The following is a 20,556-nucleotide window of genomic DNA, read 5'->3' on the forward strand; positions in this document are numbered from 1 at the left end:
AGTCACACGACTTACAATAGACGTATAAAGGAATGGCCTTTAGTTCAAGTAAAACATTCTGTTAAAATCGACAGTTGTAGACATCTTCCATCTCTAGCTAGATAGAAATACAGATGGCATTTAGACAGATAGACATAAATATCTACTGCATATCGATCATGGACTTGCTCAGAATACACCTAATTGAGCTAAAACTGGAATAAAGTAAGATTTATCAGTGCATAAATAAGCACTCTTTTTCACAGCAATATAATTCTCTTGGGTGAAGTTCAAATGCAGTCAAGGGGAAAGACTCCAAACTGTGTTTAACACACAATAAAGCTGAAAAGTATTTATGTACTGTACATTTGGTGTGAGATTTCCATATATATTTTTTTTTATTATAAAGCAGGTCGAGGTGCTATACTGTATAAATAATATGAAGGTATCAAAACGCTCAATCCACAGCCCGTATTCAGAAACCATGCCTTTAAGCGGGCCGCCAGGACGTCCGTTTTGTTAGACAAAAGTATGCTACACTGGAAATAGTGGCTGTGTGAGTGGTACACTTCCAAAGCCCAAAGCTGATAGTCAAGGGAAACATTTGACTGATAAAGGAACAGGATGACTCATCTGAGGTTGGTGACCTGTGTGTTGTATGAGCTGAAAAGATGTTGTAAAAGACACAGGCACACAAGTGCATGTTCATTTGACTAGGCGTGCTTGTTGGCAGGGGGGTGAGCTGAGTGATATGAATATGAATGAGTAATGCTCTGTCCTTCATCAACAATATCAGCTGTGACGCCCTTGAGCAACTGGATTTTTATTTTTTTAAAGGTTGAAAAATGTGTTAGATTTGTAAGAGTGGAATGGCGCTGAGGCACGCTGTAGTTCAGTCAGAGTTGGGGGTGCTGAGAGAAAGTCAGTCTATATAATAATGTCGTACTAAAATGCTGCACGACATTCATGGTTTTTGCATTAATATGAATGGCCAGGATAATTTATATTTAATAACTGTTAACATTTTACACTCATTTTAGAATGTTTTACACTACAACAGACTGCAAACTTGTGGGTGAGAGATGTGACCCATGCACAGGTTATTATAGTTTATAATATTGCAGGACAGTGAGGATACAGCCATTTAATACAGGAGACATGCGCAGAGCTACCAATGTGGATTACCCTTAGAGGTTCACCTGAGACAGCTGTCACTCTGTTGTCTGCAGTCTAGTTCATACACTTCAGTGATAAACTGAGAATTATACAGAGTTATAATCACGCTGTATGAGGACGTGTAGTAGCTACATGTGTGTGTGTGTTGCGTGTGTAACAGAAATGATGTCCCTTTGTGGGTGTGTCATCGCATTCGGCAAAGACAAATATGATTGCTTAATACATGTTTTCAAAATAAGTAAATCACACATGAAGATGCTCATAGTCTTAGGCCTACACCAAACCCAAGATATCTAAAAATATTTTGATTGACAGAAGATTAATCTGCAACTATTTTCTTATTATTTATTAATGTTTGAGTCACTTCTCAAACTAACATGTCTAGCGTTTGCTAGTACCAACTTCCTAAATGTATTTTCTGTGTGTTTTTTTATATAATTGTAAATTGAATATCTTTGGATTCTTGGAAATTTGTTGGACAACAGGAGCAATTTAAGTATGTCCCCTTTGGCTCTGGGAAATTGTGATGGGCATTTTTCACTCTTTTCTGTTTTTTGTAGATAAAACAATTGATCTACTTATCAAGAAGATAATCAGCAGATTTCATTGTTAATAAAAAAAACAACAAAAAAACAGTTAGTTGCAACCCTAGTATTAATATTATTAACAGACCTGGTAGTGCATGAGTGTGTTGAGTCTCTTCCAGTCACTCTCTATCTTAGTGGTGATGTCCTCATCCTGCAGGACCACACGAGCTGTTCTGCCCTGCCGCCACTCTGAAGGAAAATGCAATCAATAGTGAATGTATGACACATGTCATTTTGGGGAATGTTTGTATCCCAAGCGCCAGGCAGTTACATATTGTCTAATGCCCATTGTTGTCTTGCACTGTCCCTTTTGCGCTGCAGGTGAGGTCATGTTATCCTTGTGCACTGTTAGTTTGTTCTCTGAAACTCTTGTTGTCAAGCCAAGCAGCCAAAGTGTCACTAAGACATCTTCCTGTACATTTCCTCTTGACATTTGAAGTGATTGTGATTCTACGAACAAAACACAAATGACACTGTGTCTTCACAGAGATTAAAGCTGCCCAAAGCAACAAGAAGAAACTGATCCTCTCCAAATCTCTAACCTGTAAAAGCCCATTAAGGTATATAAGTACAAATCCAAGGCAGTATCAGCCACTACCTACATTATGCGTGTCAGCTGGATTTGTGCCAAGTCATTCAGTGATGGATGACATATTGTGGGTGTAAGCTTAAGTGTAGGTGAGCTGTCAGTAAGGTTTAATGTTAGTGTTGTTGAGTGTTGCTCTGGCTAGGGCTGTAAACAGGTTTCGGGAGGAGGTTTTCTTCCAGAAACAAATTTTTGAGCTCTTTGCTGATGGCATACATCTTCAGTCAAACAACTGTGATAACTGCCTGACACACCCACTATAAGCTGTATTCTTCCATCCTGTCATTATTCCAGCATATCATGTGCCATGGCTTCTGTCTCTAGTATACAAGACAATTAGCATTATGAAATGAGTAGGGCTGGGCTTCGATACTTCGATACTTTTAGGCAACAATCATATTATTATTAATAATATATCGAGTATCAAAACATGCCTTGTCATGCAATACCAAATTCTAATAATTAAGGAGTAATTCTCAGTGACAGTGAGCTTATAAGCATGCAGTATACTTCCATACTACCAAGTAATAATAATAATAATGCTGGTGATTGGCTGTCTACATGTCGTAAAGGCATGCAGGAAAAACTCTACCTTAAAGGACCCATGGCATGAAAATTTCACTTTATGAGGTTTTTTAACATTAATATGAGTTCCCCCAGTCTGCCTATGGTCCCCCAGTGGCTAGAAATGGCGATAGGTGTAAACCGAGCCATGGGTATCCTGCTTAGCCTTTGAGAAAATGAAAGCTCAGATGGGCCGATCTGGAATCTCCTCCTTATGATGTCATAAGGGGCAAGGTTACCTCCCCTTTCTCTGCTTTGCCCGCCCATGAGAAAGAAGAGACATCATGGCTTGCAAACGAGCGAAGCATGGCAGTTGGTCAAGGCCACACCCCCACCCTCCACCTTGCCCCCCCCTCTCCTCTCCTCAAGAGCATTTAAAGCTACAGACACAGAAATGGCACATCCTAAGGAAAGCTCATTGTGGGACTGGCTCTAGGGGCTGTTATTCTGCACCAAGGCTGAATTTCGGGAAAGAGACTTCAGATGCAGTATTAGGGACCACTAAGGCCTATATGAAAGCATCCAAAAAGCAGCATGTCATAGGACCTTTAAGCGCAGAGACGGGGCTCAGTTGTCTGTGTGTTGTTTATTTTGAGAGGCTTGACTACAGTGTGCATCACAGAGGTGTTAAGAAGCTGAACAATTAAAATAAATATTTGTTCCATAATGTGTAATGTTGTAATTTATTTTTCTTAAAATGGATTTCATAAAATAAAAATATAATAGATCTATATATACAACAATTATTTGCATATATAAATATATATGGATTGCAGCCTTACCGAGATCCATGTCTGCAACACGTGGTCGCTGTGAGAAGGGCATGTTCTTATACACCGCATCCAGGATCTTCTCCTTTACCTGGGTAATGGTGTCACAGTTGAGCACCTTGACAGGGATTTCTGGGCTATTCTCATTGTCTGGGTTTACGCAGCTCAGCGTCTGGGGATGCCGGATAGAGAAAGAGGGAGAGAGGAGGGGGTAGGGGGAAGTAAGAGAAAGAGGCAAAAAGAAAGGTGTTGCCTTTTATTTCATGCTCCTCACCAAACTGTCCTGGTGGAGCGTATCTTGGCCAGAAATGTAATTTCACACCTCCAGGATGTGGCTTTGCAGCTCCAGCAGGAGCATTAAACAAGTAATGAGACTCAGACTCTCAGACTCTCAGACATGGATATCAGAAAGGTGTCATCCTGTCGCTGGCTGTCTCTGTGTTGGAGCAAAAGCCTGAGGGGGAACTTATTCTGGCATGCTGGTGGAGGAACCCAGCCGGTTTCATTTTAATGGAAAGGTAAAAGAGAGGAACTTGTTGTGTATACAGGTGGCCCTACTACATGACACATGAAAAATGTATGTTCCTTCCATTTCATTATTTCTCCGCTAATTTGGGCAGCCTTGACAAAGTTCATTCTGCCTAGAGAACCTTAAGCCCAAATGTTTGAGATGTCGAGGCAAAAGCATGATCCTCCTCGTAATATATGCCCTTCCAGTTAAGCTAGGAGGGGATACATATGTGTCTTCTTCCTCTACAAACCAACTGGACAGTTGGAGTTAACTGTGACAAGGACTGCAGTGAACAGGGAGTTGTTTTGAATAATGCAGACAGCCATGCTTTTACGCAAATAAGAAAATGAAGCTGGGGTTAAACTCAACGTTCTTAGGTCTTATTTTCTCAATTTGTTTTGAAGAAACTTTGTCTAGATCTCCTTAAGCCTGATGAGATGGACATCTGGCTATGCAAGATTATTTGCCCTCTGCTGTCACGTTATTGAAACTCCCCAAATATTCAAACCATTCATACAATTACTTTCACAACACATGCCACATTTCTGTGGATCTGTCAAGGTTCTTTGCCAAGAGATGTACAAAGATGAACAAAGACAATATTTGGGACTTTTTTTTTTGTTAATGTCTTTATGACTCACCAACGTCTTGTATTCAATCTGCTGTCGGATGAGCTTGTCCTCACTGAGGGAATAGCGTGCCTCTCCAGTGATGGAGTCTATGGGTCCCTTCTCCATTTGCTGTTTGATGGCACAGAACAGCATGAAGAGAGGCTCGCCAGCACACTCCTTTGTTTTGGAAGGGAACCCAGGGATTCGAGTGAAAGGTGGGAGAAAGGAAAATAAGACATAGGAAAGAAGGGAAGGCAAGGACAGAGATCTGTATTCATCAGCGCAGACAATGAGATTTAGTAACTAGAGCATGACACATCAAACATGATAACACAGAGCTTTCTCTCCTTTTGAATTGCAAGCTGGAGATACGTTTGACCCCCACAGGTAGCGATTATCCTTCCACAATGTCCATAAAACTCATCAATACCACACCATTAAAATGACAGCTACAACAAAACTTACACAGCAGTCTATTTCAAAATCGATGCTTATAATTTTAAGAAGCATTGTCATAGTACACCCTTTAGAATGTTACATTGACGCCTATAGAGATAAGGTGTGAGTTCATTTTACCTTGAGAAATTTATGTAGCAAGAAGGCAAACCAATTTGTCAGCATCTTCTCCGCCACCGACTCTGTTCTGCAAGACAAGAAGAAAGCACACTCATTTGTTAGCAAGAGGCGTCCCACAGAGAGCTGGAGTGCTCTGATTATTCTTTTATAATTTAAGACGTAGAAGAGGCTGACATTGTTGGATAAAAAATAAACTTGACAGAGTTTACAGAGAAACACCATCCTTACTCAGACGCTCTGTCTCAAAGGACACATACTCTGATATACTGTAAGTTGAGTGCTGCTAGTGCAGAGAACATATTTGGGTCATGACATAATTGTGCAGACACAACTTAGATGTCCACTTCAAGTCCTTTTACTGTTTCTTCCTCGCTGTGTCTGCACTTAGCTACTTTAGATTTCATGGTTTACTGTAGCAAATCCTTTAAATCATGTAACAGAACCGTTAAATGGCGTGTAAGCTCTTTCTAATCAAAATGTAATCCAAAGCCTGCAGTTTTATAGCCACATGTCTCTCTCCATGCCTAACGTGCAGTCTGTCTGTCACTTGTTTTCGGTTCTTACCTGTATTTCAACCCTATCCTGTATTGACCCGACTGTTGACGGCATCCCATTAAGTGTTTTAGCAAGAGCAGCATGTTAGGGCTAACAAGTTCTTGTTGTACCGGCTCCCATGTGAACTCATCCTTATATTTAATGAGTGTGCTTCAGATTGAGAGAGCCCTCTTTTTCATAAAAGAAAAAAAAAAAACTCATGAAACATTCAGTAGGCCAGTCTCAGCACTGGGAAAACAATCGGCAGATAAGCAGAGGTGGAGGAAAGGGGGAGAGGCGAAAGAAGGGAGGACAGGAGAGGTGACGGGGGAAGAAACGTGAGCTACAGCTGAATGTTTCATGAGTGGCACACAAAAGATAAGTCAAACTGACATCGACTGTGCCGCCGCTGCACTCACTCTTCCCCATTAGTTTCTCTTCCTCTGCCGGTCCCTCCCACTCTCTATCACTATTACCGCTTCTGTCTTTCACCTGTCTGCTCAGGCACCCTGTTTCTCAGACTTGTAGCGGCTGTTTCACGCCGCTGCACAAAGCAAAGCTGTGGGCTTTCCTTCGCTGGCCTACTTACTCATCCATCACAAGTGCCGTAACTGGGCTGGAAAGAACAGTGCACAAAGGAATTATCCATGCCAAAAGATAAGCAGCACTGATTAGAACTGGTCAGCTTCGTGACAGAGAAGGCCAGCCTCCAGTTTAAATCCTGTGCCCACAGTGGAAAATATGGACAGAGAAAGTGAGAAAGAAATTGTCGGGTTTAAGTCCAATTTTGGTACCTGAAATTTACAAGGAAATGCTTGTGCGACATACATGACTTGTCAGACTTCTTACCAATAATGTGCTTACCTCCAAGTGAGTGTTATTTAAAAAACAGTGATATTCTTCTTAGCAACTGCAACTAAGATGCCTAGATGCCAGAGATGGGGGACTCAGGTTTGATTCCCGAGTCGCACTTAAGTCGCACACACAGTGACTTCAGACTTGACTTGAGATGTAGGACTCTTGAACAATTTTTATTTTTAGGAAACGTCTGATGAGCTGACTGTTATTTCCCTCCCTGCGTAAACTATAACCTACTTATGTAACATGTAACGTATCTGCTGCGCACGGCCACTTGTGAGAGAGGACAACAAACCTGTTGACCGCAACAGCAGCTGCTGTTCCTTCATCAGAAGCTTTGGCTTTAAGAACTTCAGACAACAAGGCCCATACAAAAGAAGCGCTGAATGCCAAATATGTGTTATCAAGATAAAGGATTCTGGCTCAACCACGTCTGATTTTACCTGCCACCTGAAAACGCACCCTAATAGGTTATGTTTAGCGCAGCATTAGCCATCTAACGTTAGCTTGCTTCTTGCTTTAGCTACGACCTACGGGAGGTTAACTCAGACGTTGAGATGTTGTAAAAAAGATGAATGATCGTTTGTTTGCCAAACTTGTGGTAGTAGATTTACGTAATAATTTATGTCCCGCTGGCTGCAATACTTTGAATTCCTTATATATAGCTATGCAGTGTTCTAAGCAGCCTGGATGGAACGCAGCAGGTGATACAACACTCATAACCACGAGAGACTTGAGACTTGACTTGGACTCTAGCTCAGAGACTTGAGTCTTGACTTGGACTCTAGCTCAGAGACTTGACTTGGACTCTAGCTCAGAGACTTGAGACTTGAACTCTAGCTCAGAGACTTGAGACTTGAACTCTAGCTCAGAGTCTTGACTTGGACTCTGGCTCAGAGACTTCAGACTTGACTTGGACTTAGTTTAGAGACTTGAGACTTGACTTGGACTCTAGCTCAGACTTGACTTGGGCTCTACCTCAGAGACTTGAGACTTGAACTCTAGCTCAGAGACTTGACTTGAAATCTACCTCAGAGACTTGAGACTTGACTTGGACTCTGGCTCAGAGACTTAAGACTTGACTTGGACTTAGTTTAGAGACTTAAGACTTGACTTGGACTGTAGCTCAGAGACTTGAGGTTTGAATTGGACTTAGTTTAGGGACTTCAGACTTGACTTGGACTAGCTCATAGACTTGTGAGTGTCTCTGCTAGATGCCTAAACCTGAGCTTCCTGAGGGACATAACTTTAACCCTTTGTTGATGAATATAACACAGTTTTTCCCCCCCAAACGTACTGTATAACACAACTGTGAAACTACTGGTTTACCTGCGGAGGAGTAGTTTGGGGTGGTTCTTGCTCTCCAGGTTGCGCTCTATAAGATCTGAGAGCAGGTGTTTGAGGATGTCTGTGGCGTACTCCAGCCGTCCCTGCAGAGCGGTCATGATGAGCGAGGCGACGTAGCCGCGGTCCCGCATGGAGAAGGAGCGCTGCAGCTCCAGTGTACGGATGAATGTCAGCAGGAAAACCTTGTTATTCACCAGCTGAGCAAACTGCTTCAAGGCTTTCTCCACATTCGCCTGTCCGCTCCCCGGCACCTACACGCATCATGCACACAAAGATGCACATGCTCATCAGACAATGCTCACTCAGGGATCGGAAAAGTCATAACATAGATGGAGGAACATAAAGACAGAACCACAGGTGTGGTTACAGGCTTATCGCTAACACGTCCATCCCCACCAGGACACAATTGGTTGATTGCTTCTAAATTCATCAAGATGTTTATCAAAAAAACACATAAACTATGCATATGCTTAATTTGTCTGCAACAAATACAGGGCCTGTTATTTTGATGAGTCAGGATACAATCAGAGACCTTTTTAAAATCATTGTGACCATTACAACAGCTTGATTAAACCAACTAATGGCTAATTGGCAACCCCAGCCTAATTAATGTACCTGAGAAGTTGTTCTACACTTAATGAAAAGGCAAATGGTTTGTCAAAGTTTCTTTAAAATTAGTTATAGAGTGCAGTGCTACACAATTAATCCCTTAAAATGTAAAAACAATCTCAGCCGTGTCGAAGATACTTTTAAAACCAGGTCCTCTTGAGTTTGAGACAAGATGCGATCCATAGGGATCTAGGTGAGGATGAGACCAAAATGAGAATAAAACAAATCCTACCTATGACCAGTACAAAATAGGCAATGGACACCACAGCGCAAATGTAAAAAAAAAATAATGCTTAGGGAATTTCATCAACTATAAATGTAGATCCTTCATTCTTCAACATCCAGCTTATTGATGCAAAGGAATACATAAACATTTCACAAATACCTAATACTATCTAATATTACTACTATTACTAGATTACTATGTAAAGTTTGTGATGAAGAAAATACACTGTGTAAGATCAGGTGTAGACAAATAATTTAGTTAGAAAGTTTTGAATGTAAAAAGTTAAGAGTCAGAGACTAAGAAAAGTTTGACTCAAAATAGCTGCGTGACTGATACTAAGGGATGCGGCAAACTAACCCACAAGCTCTTCCAGCTGGTGTGTACCCCATCAAACAAACAACACGCAAAGACTGACATTTGCTCACATTGCTCTGCTCGACAGCAGTTTGACAGCACTCGCCAACAAGCCCCAAATCAATCTATTTTGGAGTGTACTAGAGCCCTAAAGTCAAGATGTCAGAAAAATAGTTGACGCTGGAATCATGTACTGCAACCCTGCTTCAGAGGTTGCCTTACCTCCAGCTCTCTGAGCACAGGGTGATCATCGATGCCAGGGAAGAGAACCCTCATGGCGTAGGTGCGATAGTCCAGGTAGGGGATACCAGCTCTGTCCAGATCGCTCGTTAATTCGTTGATGTCTGTCTGCAGCTCTGCAAAGGCTGCACGGGACAAAGGTGCACCTTAAACATTTTGCCTACAATTGTGTCACCACAGTAAACCTAAAAAAAGATGTTTCCTTTCTCAGCTGTTTCTGATTGAAATGGTCAAACCATTGTAAAACAGTAAAATGATGACAAAGAGAGCGTCCAGTCATTTTTGGATCCACATGTCTGTAGTAATTGTACAGTTCATAATGTATCTTACAGTATACGGTATATTTCATCGTGGGGTTGTTCATTTTCAGTTAACTTTGTTACCTTATTGCAACTCAAAATACAGGTATCCAAAACGTAGCTAGGTGTGTTATTTTCAAGCTATCATTAATGACCATTTAATCATTCCCCAGCCGATATAGATGTATATAAGTAAATAAACCTTCATTCAGATAAATCAAACATCAGCCAAAACATCAGTTCTCAACAGACTGCGCAATAATGCAACTACAAATCAGACATTCTTTTGAGAGTGTGACTTTTAAGAAAACAGGATTTACGATCCCTCAGATCAGTCTCACTCACCTTCCTTGCACTCCAGAGCCACTCGGGACTCCAGATTGTCCATCTGCATCTGCAGGCGCTTCAGAGTGAGGTCGTTCTCATGCGACTTCCGTCTGTAGGCCAGTAGGACTATAATGACGATGATGAGGAGCAGCCCTCCTCCAGCTGTGATGCTGAAGATAGCAGGAAGGGTGAGCAGGCTGTCGGACCTGATGTGAACTTCTCCTGGAGAGATGTGGAGTCCTCCTACCTGGACCTGAACAATAATTATAATACAGGCGTAAGCAAAGTAATAAGCCCAAAACAGTGTTGAAAATGCTCAAATAAAGAAAATCAGGAATGAAAAAGCTGGCCCGAATTTAATACAGCGTTGCTGAAGAAGTAAATTGGTAAATACAATAGAGATGTGGACCATTTTCATGAACGGGCGCCTTTGAAGAAAACAATTCCTGAAAGTTCCAGGCACACCAGCTTTCTTTTTATAGCTATACCTCATTATTTACAAGATTGCCTGTCAGTAATTCTACAGAGCAATGTTCTGTAATTGGGAACCCACCAGACCATGAGTGACAGACAATGACAGCGACTAACTGAAAGCCTGTCGGTGACCCACAAACACAGTGACGTACAGACAGTGACCCACATCCACTCAGACAGGCGATCAGATGCACAGGCTGACAGAAAACTGCCGGATAGGCAGAAACGTTTTTAGACTGACCAGGACTTTGTGCTGCCCGGTGAGGTTTGGTGGCTCGCAGAGTAACTGAGTGTCAGACACAGTGAGAGAACAGGGCGTATCTCCGATCAGCACCGTGTAATTCAGCCGGGCTCCGCCAGATGCAGATGGCACCAGGTTACGTCCCTGCAACACGGTTAGAGAAGCATTGTACAAAACTGCAGAACATAACAATATATCAAACCTAAAACTTTTTTTTCTTACAAGACTAAAAGTAAACTAACTAATTGATTGGGATCCTAACAAACAAAGGTCTCTATGAGACTGTTTTTTTTTTCTTCAAATTGTATCCACTGTACAGTAACTGTGTAGTAGACAATCACCCCATTGGAATTCCCTCTGTTTTTTCTACGCAGTTTCAGTTTCGTGGCATCATTTCTTGCTGATCACATGTATTGCATTTTAAACTCAATAGATTATTACCGTGCAATTTGGGGGCATTAGTATAATTACTTTAATCAGCCTTCTTGGAGAACACTGTGAGCCACTGACTCATATTCTGCAGGAAATCAGCTAAATTATTTTACCACACAAAGGCAGATTGCTTCAGGATGCAAAGCAATCTGCCATGCTGTTCCTCCACGGCACACAGAGGTGAAGGCAATTGCACATGGCGTAAAAGTGAAAGGCAGATGGAAAAATTCTATTCCAGAAACTAAAAAGAAGTAGCCATGTTCACTTTGTGAAAGGAGTTAAGTTTTTCAGAAGAAAAAAAATTAAAAACACGAGTCCACTATTGTTTCATTTTGTTTACAGCGTTTGTAGTAAAGCATTTAAATTAATTTCATAAATGTATGTTAAGAAATATTACGTGTAGCAGTCTTATCAGATTTATTCATGGTTGAAGGGACAGCAGTGAAGCATTAGACTATAGGTCGTATGTATTTCATATTCTTACATGTCACTGTCAACGCCAGACAGTATTAGAATTTCCTCTGTCTATTGCAGTGAAATCAAAAAAAAGAAACCATAATCGCAGTAATCGCAGGTCAGACGTACCTTGAGTATGATGGGAGCACCTGGTTTCTGCTCCAGAACACCTGATAGGCTGAGGGGTTCCAGGTAAGGGTTGGGGTAGTACACAAAGCTTGTGTTGCTGTAAGTGAGGAGAGCTTGGACGTTGTTGAAGACAAAGCCAAACTCGTCCACGTGTTTGATCGTCTCCTGGTCTGCAGTGTACTCCGCCTTCAGAGAGGGGGCGAAGCAGCTGATGGTGGTTGTGTTCAGCACTTTGCACACCTGCAGATGAAATCAAATCAGTCAGCGTTACCAGTGGTGGAGGAAGTACTGAATCTCAGTACTTAAGTAAAAGTAGAAATAACCAGAGATATATTTACTTTAGTAAAAGTAGAAGTGCAACAATGACAACCCTACTTAAGTAAAAGTAAGAAGTACCTGATTTTAAATGTACTTTAAGTATTAAAAGTAAAAGTACTTGCATAACGATTTATTCTCTTAATGTCCATATTCTAATAATTAAAAAAACAAAAACAGTATGGGCTGTGGCATTTTAATTAAATTAGTTTTAGGTTAATGTAATTGTGCTTACCATCTGTGGCCCAGTTTACATTCTGACTTACAATTCTGGTTATCTATCAGGGTGATCTGCATGAAGCTCGACTTTGCATTATTTCCCACGGGACAGTGAATGCTAAATATATTTAATTTTTTTTTTTTTTAAAAAAAAAAAAAAAAAAAATATTTTTTAAAAAAAATTATAGTAATAAGCTTTGATCAAAACAAGCATTAGCAGTTTTTAAGATAAATATACGGGTTGTATGTTAACCCTATGTGAACGGATGCTTCATATATGACCAAGCAGAGTATTTGTTGCAGCAGCAGTAACGGGAGCAGCGGTAGTACCGGGAGTGGTACACGCCTGGCCAATAAATGCTATTGAAGCGCGGGTCTTGGCGTGGCCATAGTGGGATTTGTAATATCGCGAGCGGCACCGGGAGCTGGACGGACTGCGACCGGTGCAGGAGCCGCTGCTGAAGGCTTCCCTGCGGGCTGCAAACGTGTGACGGTCAGGAAGACGTTTTCGCAGCGGGGGGAAACTGATCAGAAAATGTAACGAAAATGTAACGGAACGTTGTAGAAATGTAGTGGAGTAGAAAGTATAGATAATTGCTGCAAAATGTAACGAAGTAAAAGTCAAAAGTATGCACAATTGATTGTACTTAAGTAAAGTACAGATACGTGAAAAATGTACTTAAGTACAGTAATGAAGTATTTAATGATTTAATGGCTCACAGTGTGTCCTGCATGATTAATAATTGCATAAATGAATGAAAGACAAAAAACAATTCATCTGCTTGCAGGTTAATTATAAACAAATGTGGATTTTGAAGTCCTCAGCCGAATCGAGAGGCAATATTTTACACTCAGAAATGTGGTAGAATTACTATTCTCAGTCATTTTAAACATCCAGATGTTGTGAATTTTATGGAGTCTTAACTTGTGTAATAACATAAATATACCGACGGTCTCCACGGTGTTAACCTACATAAGGATATTTGTATGTCTGACTCTTATTCATTAGCTGCTACAGTATTCTTCACATATTTACCTCCTCCCTTCCATATGTTTACCTGTCTGCTCTTGTGTTTTTACCTTCTGCTTGTAACAGCTGCTTTGCCGCGACAATTGCTAAAGTAGTGACATAAAGGCATGCCAGAGAGCTGGGTCATATGTTAGGGGAAGTATTTCAGCCATGTTTTCTGCATATCTACCAGAAACAGTTTTTCATACGAAACCAATCACTTGCTCCCTTGATGAGGTTAAGATGAAATTCATAAAACTTCTTTCAGTTCTTTGTCACTACTGTTGTTAGTTATTGGATCACTTCATCAATAACTAATAGCTCTCTGGAATTGGCATGCGCCTTCGGTTTTCCTCTGCAGTTCTTGAAAATCCTCCTCAAAATCAAGCAGGTCTGTTAAATTCCCCCAGCTTCAGGCCAATTTCTAAGCTTCAGTTATTATCTAAGGTTTCACAGAAAGTTGTTTCAAGTCAATTAACTGCTTTTGTGACTCAAAACATTTTTTAAGCAATTCCAGTGATGTTTTCGAGATATGTGCGATGAAGAGACTGCCCTCATTAAATTTACCAGTGACCCTCTTTTAGCAGCTGATGCGGGTTAAAGTTCAGCTTTAATCCCTTCAGATCTCAGTGCTGCCAGTGACACTGTAAAACATGCAGTTTTAATTGACTGGCTCACATTCTGGGCTGGCATCATTAACACACCATTTAATTAGCTCAGGGCATACCTCTAACACACAACATTGTCTACATAAAAAAATAACTTCTTCAAACACATTACATTTTAAGTTCCTAGTGGCCTCAACTTGGTTTTCTTTTTTTTTTTAAGATAATTTTTTGGGGCATTTTAGGCCTTTATTTGACAGGATAGAAGAAGACATGAAAGGGGGGAGAGAGAGAGGGGTAATGACACGCAGCAAAGATCAGAGGTCGCATGCTTCCACCTCAGCTTTATTGTCTTTAGATATAGGGTTCATTCCGCTTCTGTGTCAACATATATATATATATATATATATATATATATATATATATATATATATATATATATATATATATATATATATATATATATATATAATGTATTGGTCTAGACAAAGCCATTAATGCTTTCATATCATATTCATTTTGTTTTCTATCTTTAGTTTGGCATCAAGAAAATATGTCTTTAAAATATTTACCTTTTGCTGATACAAGCAAACGATCTTATCATTCCATATCTGGCATTTCTCCACTTGTAACTTGCTTAGAATTGATTTTTAAGAATATATTGATCTTTTCCAAGGTCGAGCCAAAAGTTCCCTCCATTTATTTTTGACCCTCCTTCAGCCAGTGTGCAGTCTCAGATCCTGAGGCAGTTCCCTGACTGGTCCAAAGTGGAATAATAGAGGCTAAAGGTTACTGGACTTATGCCACTGGGGCCCCAACATTTGGAACAATCAATCACTTTGAAACGACCTGCCTGAAGAGCTCAGGCAAGCAGAATCAGCACCATAAATCACCTCCCAAAACTGAGTTGTACTTTCATGTCACTTTTAAAAAAAATCTCATTTTGGAAAGAAACCTCTCTATATGCAACCTCTGTCTAACCCAATGGTTCCCAACCTGGGGTCCGGGCACCCCCAGGAGGGGCGGCAAAGATCACAGGGGGCGCAAGTCTTTATCTGGTTTGAGGTTGAGGTAAAAAAAAAAATATTTGCACATTTTAAACAAATTATGATAATACACTAGAATATATAATGTATACAAAAGTCTGAATGAAAACTATATATTTTGTTGTATCCTCGTTTTTCCTGCCGCCACAGCATCACTATTTTATGAATGAAACATGGCGGAGAAATGTCAAAGTGCTGATAACTGCTCTGTATCAAAAAAGAAAGTAAGGCTCTATCTCGAGAGTTACCTCAACTTCGGTTTCGGGGTGGGGGGAGCTCAGCTTTTCTTAGACATGAGTAGGGAGGGGCGCCAAGGAAAAAAGGTTGGGAACCTCTGTCTAACCCATTAGTTTATGTATGGCTTCATTTGAACATACACAGCAACGCTGACGTTTTACAAACTATGGCCTATTAGACTGTGCCATAGTATTTTAAGCTCTTGTTTGTTGCTACCCTTATTCACAAGTACTGTGTGTGGCCCTTGCTTACACAATTTCTGGAGAGATGTCTCTCATACCCTATCCAACATCTTAAAGTGGATTCTAGATCCGGACCCTCTGGTAGCTTTGTTTGGCATTACAGAGGGAGACGATTTTCATCTGACAATCTGCAGAGCGCCGCATGGTTGCCTTTTTTGCAGTTTTTCCTCAAATGGAAGGATGCTGCCCTGCCCACACTTCAGTGTTCAGTCAGTAGCTCCAAGTCATTAAGTCCTGCTTTAACTTGGAGATGATAAGCTTCTCAGTTAGTGGCTCTGAGAAGAAATTCTTTAAGACCTGGGGACCATTTTTGACATACTTTCATAACACCCAAAGGACATAGCATGACATGCATTCTAACTCTACCCTTGACATGAAAAATAACTCCTGACTTCATGAAAATAACTACATCTTTAGTTTTATTTCTTTATTTCTAGATATTGTGCCTACATATTCTAGATAATCTAGGGCTACCTTACTTTATTACTGTTATTATTGTCATTGTTACTTTTATATGATACTACATTAACATACATATAACAATCTGGAATTGCCCAAACTCTGGGATTTGTTTGCTGAAAATTTCAATAAAAAGGTTTTGAAAAGAAGCTCTTGTTGGTTAATTTGCTCCTCATCCTGCAGGCTGTTTGGTAATTCTGTAGTTCTATACTATTTTGTACTCAAAACTAAACTAGCTGTAAACATCCTGTCACCCTATCAGGAGAAGCAAAACAGGTTTGTGATTAAAGCTGCATACATGCTTTACAAAGACGTCACTGCAGATCAGTATGCAAAACAAAAGGTAGTAAACCACAGCCCTAAATGTAACTTTTTACAATTGTAGCAAACCATCAATAAAGAACAACTTTACTGTGACATTTCCATCAGCTTGAGTAAGCAATGCCAATAAAAGGTTGCGTGCAGTTATATTAGCAGTTGACACACTCACATTGACAGATTCATGGCCGGCATATTTGACTCTGACGCGTGGCTCCTGAACTACATCCAGGTTGGTCCCAGTCACTGTCAGGGTGGTGTGTCCACTGTTTGCAAGGAAGGAACAAGATTATTCATAAAAAAACAAGAATTGTTGGTCAAACGCATGTACACATGCACATACAAGCACTCCACTTCAGCTCCAGGTGACCTATTTATGAATGCAAGCCATGTTTCACCTTGATTCAATTAGAGTGACGGCCGCAGAGAGAGCAATCTTTTTAACTTACAAACCCCACATTTTCCAGAGGAACTACATTAATGCAGGTTGGAGGTTTCGCTGGCATGGTAGCTCGCTCTTTGTTATTGGGCAGAAGAGCCAGATCAAACGGCAAACCAGCTGGCTGCTGTTTTATATTCATCCATAACTGTGAGGCTGGCATAGCATGAATACAGGTGCTGCTTGTGTACATATCTGTGCTAGATGTGATTAAAATAAACAACACTCTACACTAATCTTTGTATAACTTGTGCTGCAGTGTGAGCTTAGAAAACTGTACTATGGAATTGGAAAGTAGAGAAGGAGAGACAAAGAGGGCAGGAAATACAAGCGAGAAGTGATGAAAAAATAGCTTCAAAAAAACTGGGCAGTCTAGTCAGCCTGACAGAGTGCCAATCCCTCTCTTCTCACACTTCAAAGGGTACCTAAGCTTGTAGGGCCACATAGTGGGACTGCACATTCACGATGAGGGCTCTTGATTGCAGCTCCACAAAGCTCCTCCTGTCACTAGGCTGAGGGCCAGGGTGTCACTATAGGCTGAGGGCCAGGGTGTCTCTCTGAAGTCTAATCTGCAGGGACATAGTGCTGGGTGATACCACCCGACACCAAATTAACTGCCATCTTTTATTTAGTGGCATACAGGTAATGCACCTTTCAGCCGTGACAGAAATGTTTATGCGGCAAATTCACTTTCATTGTAATATTCGTGGCATCGCACTCACATTCATCTGAAATCGGTTTTCATATTTTAATGAAATGGAGCATAAATAAAAGTACTATTTTGAACACAGATTTTATTTATTTACGTGAGTCATTTTGTTGTGAACACTGATTTGATATAATTTAAAAATCTAGTTATAACCGACAGCCACAACACCTCAGTTACTGTATTTGCATCACTGTCCCTGTAAACCTGACTAAGTAATTTACAGATTGCCTGGCGCGGCGATAATCTGTACTGGGCAGGCCACCACATGCAGGCATGAGAGGGTTTCCATCTTATTTGATTTTTACTGGAAAACTACAATATAATAATACTATGTGATAATGTCAGAAAAAAGATAAGATAGATAGACGGATCAGTGTCCTTGTCTGTTTTGTTCAGCACACATTTACCTATGCTTATTTGCATAATCCCGTCTTTGTTTGCCACACAGTACCACTAGTGTTATACTTCCTATAAATAGATCTGCAGTTTGTTTTACAACACCGGTTGGGTTTGGATTTGATGGCATTAAGATAAATGCAGTAAAACAGAAAACAAAGTGCAATCTGAAGAGCAGCTCAAGCTCTCATTTACACCTACTTAGAGTCTCCAATCAACCAGGGGCCTGGTTCCTCAAATTTGCAACATGCAAACTGCAATTTACAAAATTAGATCACTTCGTCTCGCATTAATTATTACACGTTTCTCTATTCAGACTAACACCATGCCTGCGACCCATGAGAATGTGAGAGCCCTGTTGGCCTGCCAAATGTATCCACAATTTGCAAGCAACAATTTTTGGTTAATTGCTACCGTTTGCAATTTGCACCTAAGTACTCGCAAATCACTTTTGTGAGACAGGCCCTAAGGTTTGCATGTCTGTTGACTGTGTGACGTAACAAGATCACAACAACAAAAACATGAACACTGGGAGGCAAAGGTGTAACTTTGGGTTCAAAATGGGGGGGTGAGGTCTCCACTTTGGAGCAAAATTAAAATTTTGAGCATATCAAACACTTCATTTTTCTGCATCAATTTGTGCTTTTTCTGCATCAATTTCTGTGCAAATGTATTTAATTATGTAAAGGAAATTATTATTAGATATTTCGGGGGGGGGTGTTGCACTGGCCAGTTTTGTAAATTACGCTTATGCTGGGAGGAGTTCAAACTCCACACAGAAAGGTTCAGGGAATGAACCTCCATCCTCGTGAGGTATCAGTGCGCACATGCGGCTGGTATCTGAACCGTATATGCAGTGATGTATTGCTTAGTGTTACCTGGTGATGCTCCACAGGGGTTCAATGCGCTGGACTGTGGGGTCCTCTATGTACTCAAAGGCCAGACTCCCAGGAACGTTGGCCCGGTCGACACTCAAACTGACTTGCACCGGCCCGGCTCTCGTCACAGACGGCGCAGAGAAGCACACGATCTCCGACATGGTCCTCCTGGTGGGAGCACCAAATGAGCGATTTATTCATGCCTTTGATTGTGACTCTGCCCACTTGTTACTGCAGTGGCAAATCCCTGACTTCTCGCAGTTATGAGCCAATGTACATTACCATGAGGGCAGAGGATTCATTACAGTCAGACTCGTCTCTTCCTCGTTACAGATACATTAGGGATGGAACACTGTAATTAGAGGGTGCTCTAGCTAATGGCTTCCTCGCCTCACCCCTGACTCCTACCATGTGAGGCATTTTGAACTTTAAATAGATATCTATTAATACACAGAGAACCATACCTACGGCTGCGGGTTTCATCACCTCCTCACAAATCATTATAAAGACTTTTTATGTAACGCACAAACACTTAATTGTATCTAAAGTGTGCTTCTTTAAATGCAGTGATTTCTTACTAGGTTTCATAGAGATTAGAGGAGGCTAAATCTCTGATGTAGTGCGGAGGCAGTCTCAGGTTATTGTTTGTGAATCTGGAGTCTTAAGGAATGTAAAGCCCAATTTATGGTCCTGCGTACCGTAGGTACGTACGTACGTAGGTACATATGTAGGTACGTGTAGAAACAGACCCTACGCCTTAGCTTGATGTGTACCTCTCAAAAAATGTAACTAACTGTGATTGGTCCACTTGGCCTCCCCAGCATACACACATGTTGGCTCGAACAACGCAGACAACAAGTATAAACGTCAGGCTACTTACGTAGGCTACGGCGTAAGATCTGAATAGAGCCCCCGCAGAAGCATAAATCCTGTTCAAGGCATAATTTAACATCAGGAAGTTGTGTTATCAGACTCACCTGTACAGCTCACAGGTCTGATTACCAAAGTACACATTGACAGTGCTGCCAGCGCCCAGGTTCTCCCCGACAATGGTGACCTTGGTGCCCCCCGATTCAGGTCCTCTGCCTGGGGTCAGCGCCATTATCGAAGGGTTCTGTGAAGAACCAAAATTCATTAACTTTTTATTCAGCATAGATCAAACACAGAATACAGTGCATCTCATTAATAATCTATCAGCCTTGGCTAAATAAACCACAGTAGAAAAAAAGGTTGCAGTAACAACAAAACTCTAAAGAGCTTCTTTAGAAAAGAAGTATGACCCCTATCAAAATGAAAAATACTAATAAAACAGTGCACCTTCAAAAGCAATCAAAATCGTACTTGACTTGAGTGCAATAAACCACATGATTCTTTTCATTAGCCATGAAAATAAAATAATGCACACAGTGAACACACGTATAGAAACACCTCGGTAATGATAATGCACGTCTCTTCATGTTGTACATGTTCTGAAGTCTGCATGAGGTGCACAGTGCGCACATTCTCATCGCACATTCTTTCTTTAGAAATACCAGTTCATGTGTGGGATAAGGTACATGGATTGATTATGCATGTGGCAGAGATGTGGACTGGAGTCACATGACTTGGACTTGAGTCAAGCTCGAGTCACACATTTGATGACTTTAGACTCTATTCGAGAATTTCAGGAAAGACTTGCAACTCGACTTGGACTTCAAGACCAATGACTCGTGACTTCATTTGGACTTGAGCCTTTTGACTTGAAAAGACTTGATACCTTTCCCCAAACACAAAGATAAAAAAAGACGTTTTTTTAAAA

General features: G+C 40.9%; 1 protein-coding gene across 1 annotated transcript in view; it reads right to left on the bottom strand.

Annotated features, from left to right (window-relative positions):
• LOC120557738 (plexin-A2-like) overlaps window positions 1–20,556 on the bottom strand; it is an 83,731-nt gene that overhangs the window by 7,753 nt on the left and 55,422 nt on the right. The window contains exons 15-26 of the mRNA XM_039798322.1: window positions 19,736–19,872; window positions 18,759–18,926; window positions 16,509–16,602; window positions 11,887–12,126; window positions 10,870–11,013; window positions 10,173–10,407; window positions 9,511–9,653; window positions 8,082–8,350; window positions 5,361–5,427; window positions 4,815–4,961; window positions 3,675–3,834; window positions 1,828–1,931 (exon numbers count right to left, since the gene is read on the bottom strand). Of these exons, the coding sequence (XP_039654256.1) occupies window positions 1,828–1,931; window positions 3,675–3,834; window positions 4,815–4,961; window positions 5,361–5,427; window positions 8,082–8,350; window positions 9,511–9,653; window positions 10,173–10,407; window positions 10,870–11,013; window positions 11,887–12,126; window positions 16,509–16,602; window positions 18,759–18,926; window positions 19,736–19,872 (1,908 nt within the window). The remainder of the gene's footprint in view (window positions 1–1,827; window positions 1,932–3,674; window positions 3,835–4,814; window positions 4,962–5,360; window positions 5,428–8,081; window positions 8,351–9,510; window positions 9,654–10,172; window positions 10,408–10,869; window positions 11,014–11,886; window positions 12,127–16,508; window positions 16,603–18,758; window positions 18,927–19,735; window positions 19,873–20,556) is intronic.

Source organism: Perca fluviatilis, chromosome 4, assembly GCF_010015445.1.
Source record: "Perca fluviatilis chromosome 4, GENO_Pfluv_1.0, whole genome shotgun sequence".
NCBI lineage: Eukaryota > Metazoa > Chordata > Actinopteri > Perciformes > Percidae > Perca > Perca fluviatilis.